This window comes from Cebidichthys violaceus, unplaced genomic scaffold (genome assembly GCF_023349555.1).
Source record: "Cebidichthys violaceus isolate CVI_PGR_0920_01 unplaced genomic scaffold, fCebVio1.0.p SCAF_54, whole genome shotgun sequence".
Classification (NCBI taxonomy): domain Eukaryota; kingdom Metazoa; phylum Chordata; class Actinopteri; order Perciformes; family Stichaeidae; genus Cebidichthys; species Cebidichthys violaceus.
The window spans coordinates 1,602,656-1,610,998 of NW_027176750.1; the positions used below are offsets into that span (position 1 = coordinate 1,602,656).

At 38.9% G+C, this 8,343-nt stretch overlaps 3 protein-coding genes across 8 annotated transcripts in view; 2 read left to right on the plus strand and 1 right to left on the minus strand.

Annotated features, from left to right (window-relative positions):
- Positions 1-3,147, plus strand: part of cep170aa (centrosomal protein 170Aa) — a 39,358-nt gene extending 36,211 nt beyond the window's left edge. For all 6 annotated transcript variants that reach the window (XM_068731814.1, XM_068731817.1, XM_068731815.1 and 3 more), the window contains one exon: positions 372-3,147. In XM_068731814.1, the coding sequence (XP_068587915.1) occupies positions 372-703 (332 nt within the window). In that variant the 3' untranslated portion in view covers positions 704-3,147. The remainder of the gene's footprint in view (positions 1-371) is intronic.
- An 899-nt stretch (positions 3,148-4,046) lies between these two features.
- On the minus strand, positions 4,047-5,898 carry hint1 (histidine triad nucleotide binding protein 1). Its single transcript, XM_068731821.1, has 3 exons — positions 5,749-5,898; positions 4,573-4,677; positions 4,047-4,361 (listed from the first exon to the last, which is right to left on the minus strand). Exons 1-3 carry the CDS (start codon positions 5,857-5,859, stop codon positions 4,197-4,199), a joined length of 381 nt encoding a protein of 126 aa, XP_068587922.1. The 5' UTR covers positions 5,860-5,898; the 3' UTR covers positions 4,047-4,196.
- An 88-nt stretch (positions 5,899-5,986) lies between these two features.
- lyrm7 (LYR motif containing 7) lies at positions 5,987-8,005 on the plus strand. Its single transcript, XM_068731866.1, has 5 exons — positions 5,987-6,028; positions 6,259-6,331; positions 6,469-6,539; positions 7,284-7,365; positions 7,537-8,005. The coding sequence occupies exons 1-5, from the start codon at positions 6,011-6,013 to the stop codon at positions 7,605-7,607; spliced, it is 315 nt and encodes a 104-aa protein (XP_068587967.1). The 5' UTR covers positions 5,987-6,010; the 3' UTR covers positions 7,608-8,005.
- The last annotated feature ends 338 nt before the right edge of the window (positions 8,006-8,343 follow it).

The following is an 8,343-nucleotide window of genomic DNA, read 5'->3' on the forward strand; positions in this document are numbered from 1 at the left end:
GAAACACACTTTTGGGGAATTTTTCGCTGCAGCATCATTTTATTGGTTTATTTGCGTTCCATGATAGAGGAGGGCATGAATATTAAAGAGGGAAAGCAGAGAAAGTCTCTGAACACGTATCTGAAGTATTTCTCTATAATGTTAAATATTCATTCAACTACATGTGCAAAAAATCAAGTTAAAATAAAACATCTTAAGTTATTACTTATCATTGAGTTAACACTCCTAACCACTTAAGAAAATAGGCTTTCAGGGCCTTTAATACAAACAAAGATTCAAATCCCAAGTTTATTTTAGCTGTGATTGTATGTATACATTGAGTTTTAGACATAGCCGTCCACACATTGACTCTCTCCCTGTTTCTGTCCCAGTGATCAATGTAATGGTCGACCCAGATGGGACTCTGGACGCCCTGGCCAGCCTCGGCCTGACCAGCCCCACCACCCCTACAAAGCCCCAAACCGCCAAAACAACCTCCACTTCTGCCACCAGCCCAATATCTGCCCCCTTAGCCAAAGAATCCCTGCCGGCGATCCTTCCCGGACCCGGAGGATCAGCAGCCTCCGCCAGGGTTCCCGCTTCCTCTGCCAGCACAGAGGAGACTGCGCGAGACCCCAGCGTGAGTCTGGGGTTAACCGGAGTCGGAGGACTGCCCTTCAACCGCATATGGCCGAGCGGAGAGGAGGCCATCGCGCAGAAGTGAACAGAAAGTTCCCCTGAACTCAATGTTAAGCGAATGAACGGGAGTCTGGATTGGAGTGCAGGTGGCTGGTGATCGCAACAACGAAGCGCCTGCTGACCGCACCAGTCTAGGATTATGGGAATAAAATAAACACAATTTAGCTGAAGTGTTACCAGATCTGGCCGGATATGAAGTGCTTCAAATGACCCAAACCCCCAACTGATGCATCGTGGATATACCCTCAACGTAAATTCACCCTTGAATGATTTGGACAGAGTCATATTATGAGTTTTTTCAACTTGAACCTGACTTCCTGATGGACAGAAGGCATCCGGGCTGCTCTCTCAGTGGACAGATCTCTGTGGTTGTACAGTCTCCACTCTTCTCTAGTCTCCTCCTCTTGCCTTCTCCATGTGTCTGGACCCTAACCTACACTAAGGACTTGCCTTAAAACACATCCTGGACAGTAGCAGACCTCGTCCCCACAAATACTATACAGAACAACTTGTAAGACTTTAATACAGTACTTTCAGACAAACAGAATGCATTGTAAAATAACACTTGGAAAATATGTTCTATTTACACTATGATGAAACACAAGACACTGCAGTGATTTATTAGCTCTTGTTGAGTACAAAGAGTATTTCAGCAGCCTTAAGTAACCACTCTGACAAACCACACAGTCATACAGACATGATTAATGCCTGAAACGGCTCATAAATCAAGCAGCTGTTTTTCATAACTCTAAACCGTCCATTGATGCTTCTCTGAAACTGACTCTGTTGAAAAGGATTTGTAGTGCCTCCCCATCTCTGTGCTCGCCTACTTCTCTGTTACCCGTTATGTTTTACTCTCTGCCTCCCTTCCTTTCTCTCCCCAGTAGTTTGGAAAAGTGTTTTCACTCCAGTAGCATGTCCAGGACGGAGCTGAGAGCTTTCTTCCTGCAAGTCGGTGTCTGTGTTGATCTTACTAATACTGAATGGTAGTTTTAAACTATAGTAACAGCCTTTGGGAAACCAATGATCGTGTTGAGACAAAATATTCACTTACCAAAGTTAACAAGTTTGTTGATATTGCCATTGTTAAACGGTTGAGCCATTTTGAAATTCATCTGTTGTGCAAAAGCCTGGGAATCTTTATTTAAAATGCGGCAGTTCATCTTCTATGTCTCACCCTCTGCAGCCCGTCCGTCCCATTCATTACAATGAAACGCTAGCTTAACCATTGCTGCCATATCTTTTTTTTTTTTATCCATGTGACACGTGCCCTTAGCTATCTGCTACAGTGCATCCACTCAAGTGTCCTATGATTTCCAATTGGCTCTTTTTATACTTTTTCCAGTCACGGGTGATGTGACGTTTTTTTTTTTTTAAAAACGATGAGCGAAGAAAATAACTCTTTGAACTAAATATTTTGTAATATTTAGATACTGGTGTTGTAGATATTGTAGACTTGTTAATGCTTTGAATCGCCTCACACTACATTTGATTTCTTGGTCACCAGTTTAAAAAGTACACACAAAAACCGGTACATGCAAAAGCTGCTGGAATTTGGTTTTAATTAACGTCTCGTTGAAAAAGAACGCGAGAGACCTACAAGGAGGCTTTTTGTGGTTTAAAATGCGTCGTTGAGGAACGTCAGTAAGTAGACATGTACACATCTTTGAAAGTAAGCGGCTTCATATCAGTGTATGTAGGTGCATTCTTCTAGTTCCACCAAGGAGAGAAGTTCCAGCGTACTGATGCTGTAGTACTGCAGACACCGAATAGTTAACCTATTTCTCATTTACTTCACGGGGACTAACCACTTTCTGAACCTCTCTTCAGCTTATAGTCTGTGTTCTAGAGTAAGACGACTTAAAGGCAGTATATTAGTACTTAGATACTAGTGAATTTAGGTACCAGAATACATGTTCATTTCCTTCTCTCTATACTGTACTGTACAATGTTTTTTCAATTGCCTCAAAGTGCCCATTTTGTCTATAGAAGGGCATTGATTGAAAGAAAAGAAAAAAGACATTTTGTCTTAAAAGATTTCTCTTATTTTGCACATCAGATTGTGGTGTTTTTCATTCAGAAGTAGTGAAGAAGCAGTGACAGGCTGCATCAAATGTCAAATGGTTTGACAGAGAATATCAGCAACGATTGCCTTGCCTCTCTGGAACTATTCTGTCTGTACAAACGAAGCCTCTAATCATCCTTGTTTTGCTTTTCCTCCCCCTGTTTTATCAAAAGAAATGAAATGAGGGGACTGTGAATGCTAGGTACATGTTTATTTTTAAGTTACTACATGTGTCATCTGATTAGTGTTCTTTGTCATTTTTGTAAAGAAAAAAACACAATTTTATTTATTTTTTGTTTATTTTTTGTTATTTGTTATAATATTTTGTGGATGTTTCATGCATTTTATATTTGTTCAACTATCTACATTGTTTCTTACTGTTAATAAAACAGAGCCATTCACTTGTTTCTCTACTTTTATTTGACTGGCCATTAAGACTGATTTCACATAATTATAATTAATTATTAATTCATTACAATTATAATGGTATTTTGTCTTTATACACAAGCAGCTGATGTCAACACCACTGACAAACAAGGAACCAATATCTATTGATTAAAAAACTGGATTGCACAACAACTCTCAACAGGGATTTTTTTTAATCAAAGAAAAGGCAAAGAGTTCATTCAGAATTAATTTTTTTATAATTCTTACTGAATAAAAGAACTGTCTAATCTTTAATCAGGTCTCAACTGAAAATGCAAATGACTCAGCTACCCTTTTGTGACGCCTGAACTCTGTTAAACATTTGCATGATTAAGTGGTTGAGTCTTTTCACACAAATGACAACCATAGAATGGACACAGAAACTACTAATGTGGTATTGCATGTTTAAGCACCAATGAGCATATTGAAACTACAGCGTCAGCTAAGTGCTGTGCTTAATACAAAGGATCAATCTCTATTTACTAAGGCGAGTGCCAACATGGCACCTTGGGTAGCACGTGCTAACGGATGACAAAGTGTATCTCACTAATGGAAAACTATGATGCGAGACCTACAGCAGCAGGTCTTTTACTGCAAACAACGTTCTGTTCACAGACCCATGATTTCTGTCTTCAACCGCAGTGATTAGATTTCTCATCGCAACAGCAGCAGCAGGCCAATTCTGTCTTTCACTTATACGCTCGCAAAAGGCACAGAGGGAACGTGAGCAGCGCTGCTTGAAATCCCAACAGTACTAAGAAATTAATAACATAATTAAAATATGCCACACATTTGAAGTTTTCTTCATATCTATAAAAAAAAAAGAAAAAAAAAAGCCTAGTTTGAGGAATTTTAGATAAAGACAAACAAGACTCTCTGTTGTTGTGAGGTGCATTTTATTATCATTGCTGAATTTCCAGGTTTTCTTTGACTCTTTATTTCCCATGACAAACTGGTTGAGTGGAAGTTAAACAGTACGCATTGTCAGACGCGATCACTGACGGCAGGATGGATGGAGACAGGAGGTTTAACCGGGCGGCCACTTCATCACGCGTCCACCCAGGACGTGGATGTGGATGTGGTAGACAGACTGGCCTCCGTCCGGCCCATCGTTGATGACAATCCTGTAGCCTTTGGTCAGCCCTGCATCTTCAGCACACTTCTTTGCAACTAGCATCAAGTGGCCCAACAGCTAAGAGACGGATGTAGAATCAATGAGTGACACTGACGTGTAAATACATACACGTGTTTATAAGAATGAGCGGACAACCTCTGGTTAACGATGTAGTGTTCATAGACAGTTTGCATTGTGTAAAGGGCTCCATCTAGTGGTCACTGTTGTTGGACAAATCACTGGAACATTTTTTTTTTTTTTTAAAACTAGGTCATACGATCACACTTACCTCAGCGTCGCTTTCCTCCGCTTTTGACAGTTGAACAATTGGCTTTTTTGGGACGACGAGGATGTGAGTGGGAGCTTGAGGAGTAATATCGGGGAAGGCCACACACTGAAATATACATAAAACAAATTAAGAAGTATATAGTGCAATAAATGCTACATCAATTTGTATTGTGACTTCCTCTTTAGTCGTTTATGTGTTGGCTGAATATGTTTTGCTGTTGCATTTTGCTATGATGTTTAATTGGACTGTATTCTTTTCAAAGATGTTTCTAATATGTTGTCCACCTCATTTAAAGTATACCTCAAGATCTAGTTTATGGTCATGTACATTAAAAAGTACAATTGTTCATTCAAATGCAATGAAATGTATCTATTCCAGCTCTCTCAGCCCTTAAAACTATATATAATAAGAATAAATAAAAGACAACAACATTTTTTGGAGATCGACAGCATGATGGGTAAAAGTGAGAAAGACGTGTGGTAAAATATAAAGAAGTTATTCAAAAAAAATGTATTTGTGTATCTTTAAGTTGTATTTAGAATCGCATGTGTGGTTACATGAATTATAAACCAATAAACACAACACAAAGCAGTGAAACCTGTTTGACAAGCAGTGTTATTGTTCCACTGTGTGAATTGTCGGTTTCGCCTTCTGCAGCCTTTGGTAACTCAAACACAAGCAGCTTCACATTTTGAGGGTTTTATTTGTGTTAATAATTCACAAGTTCAGATTTCATTATCCAGACCACAGCAACAATAACACATGCATGCCCACAGTCTGTAGGGTCTATATTATTCAAAGGATCTGCTGGAGCAGCAGGCAGAGTGGACCTTTTCATACTTTGGTGGAGAGCCAACTGTCTGCAGATGCCAAGTGGCAGCAAATGCAACATGAGCGATTACTTCACTTATAAAATGCAGAACCAAAACTAAACCATAGATAGGATTCCTTTAGCCTGTGTAGTCTGAGCGTAAACTATGTTTACACAAACGGTGTTGGTTTGGTTGTATTCTGTAATAAACAACCTTAGTTACACACTTGTCCAAATCACAGTAAAGCAGCAGTTTCTGCAGAGCTAGCGCTGAGCTAACGTTAGCTGAACGTGTACCTGCAAGTGGCAGTGCGACTTATTGCAGCCAAAAAGTGTGTTTCTGAGTGAACGTGTTTCATGCATACCTTGTCATCTTCATAGAGCAGATTTACGGGGATCTCTTTGCGTATAATCTTTCCAAAAATTGTGTCTCCGCCCGGCTTGGCAGCCTGCGCCTTTGCCATTTCATCAGCCATGTTTGCGCAGATGAGCCGCCTGTCAGCGCCGCTCTTGACTTGGTGAAACTACAGCGAACACTCATTGGCTACAAAAAACTGCGTCATTTCACAACTCTGTGCTGATTGGACGATGTTAGTTCCAACCCGGAAGTGAGCTAAAGAAGTCAAGATGGGGACTCGTTTGAAGGTGAGGACGGGATGTGATCATGCTTTATGAAAAATAACATCAGTAAAACAATGTTTCCTCTTCGTTTATTTTGTTGGTTTGTTTATAAGAATACGTGACTGCATGTTTTAGGAGGCAGCTTGCTAAAACTGCAGGGAACTGTTGTTAATATCCACAACTGCGTGTGTTCAAGAACAACTGTCAAGGTCCTGATGTTGCTTATTAAAAGCTGAACGTCTATTTGATTGCAGGTCTTAAACACGTTTAAAGCGCTGCACAGAACAAGGATAGCTGTATTCAAAGACGATGCCAGAGCGCTGTCAGGTGAGTTATGTAGTGTGCTGGTTTGATTCCCAGCAGAAGAACGTCTTGTGTTGGGTGGTGTTTACCAAACCCTTTACAAACAGTAGATAACTTTGGTGCATGTATCAAATGCATTTCTATTTGTTCTTTCCACAAAGCTGCAAGATTAAAGATCAACGATGAGTTTCGGAAAAACAAAAATGAAACATCAGAAGAAAACATTGTGAAGGTAACAGTGAAAGTGCATCAGAAAGTGGCATGGTGTGTTTATGTAGATTGTAATTTAATCTGGCCTTACCACATCAGTTATGAATTTCATTAAATATGTTCATATTCCACTGTGATGTCATCTATTGGCTGGAGTCATTGACAGTAGACATTTCGCTCCTGATCTAAATCATTTCATAATGATTATCTGCAGATAATCAGTCCAATTCAATATGTTTTAATTATATTTTTATTAAATAGTTCAGCTAAACAGTGAGGGCTGTGTAAGCACACAGTAAAACAATCAAAATGATTTAAACCTGGCCATATTAGAATGGCTCTGCATTATAGGTTTCCTTTGATGGTTTCCCTAAAAGAGACAAAGACAGCAAACCAATGGCAGACACAGCAACGTTGTGATAGTGCTGGACACTTTATCTGACAATTGAATTGAAAAAAAAAAAGAAAGAGTTACATTATCTTGGAATGACAAGACTGTTTTGTTGCATGCAAGCTAATTACAATAACTATGAATTCCTATAGTATTTTGTGGAGAAGAGTGTCAGTGTGGATCTGCTGTGGCAGCACTGCAAAGGATTTTAAAAGCATCTCTGGCATGTTCATGTGCAGTTTTCAAGCTCAGCAGTACTTTAGGTTTATGTTTAATCTGCAAAAGATGTAAAAAAAAAAAAATAAAAAAAAAAAAGGGAGCCAGGGCCCACTGTCTCATAATCTGCCCACACTCTTTACCTTTCTGCTATTACAGATGATCAAAATGGGATCAGATGTGGAAGCTGTTCTTCGAGAGGGTGTGCTACAAATGGAACATGTTGGAGATGAGAAACTCTGTATGTTGTTATGTTTGCATTTTTTTTAAAGAACATTAATACCATGATGGAAAGTAAAATGTGTATGCAAAGAATATACAACCGGAATCTTTCTCTCTCTGAATTATCACATTCTAATGATATGCCCTAATGTTATGTCTGCTTTTTATTTCCTCTCTATCTCCGTCTCAGTGCTTCGACCCAGAGAGAGCCTTCTGCTAGAAAATGTTCCCTATTGTGACCAGCCCAGGAGAAAGTCATGACAGACCATCTCATCCCATCTTTTTCATCAACAAAGAGACTCGCTATCATCTCGTACTATCCGCCTGCATTTTAAAGGATTTAACCCAAAACAACATTTCAACGTGTTCAGGATCTCATGAGCAAAGAACATTTTAAAGATCATCGCTGCATGAAGGAATACCTTGTTTTGATTCACTGAAGATCTCTGCTGTTCTGTTTTAAGAAGTCTCTGCTATAAACTGGATGCCGTAATTTCATGTACAGCATTTTGTCAAATGTAATTGAAATGTGTTTTCATTTAATTTGGGAATTTTCTGCCTGTTTTGAGCTTGTGATTCAACTGAACTAGTGGGGAAATGTTAATTTTCTGCTACTGAAATGTTTGATTGTGTTCTGATTAAAGAACAGTGTTCCCTGACTATCTCCAGTTTAACTTATTGTTCAACTCGCTAAAAATGATCCTGACATATGCATATAAAACCAGATATGTATTTAAAGACATGTTTGGTATACAACAGTTAGTGGAACAAACCCAAGTATTCAAGGTATAACTATGCTGAGATTTTATGTTTTTAAATGTGTATTGTGTCCCCTAAATTTTGCACATAGATAACCTTTATAATGTAGTCTATAACGAGAGAAATTAACGTTATACAGTAGGGTATACAGTTGGTAATCTACAACAGAATTTGCGAGCATAAAAAAACAACCCAAAAAATGCAAAATGTTATGTTATATGCATGATGTTGATAAACG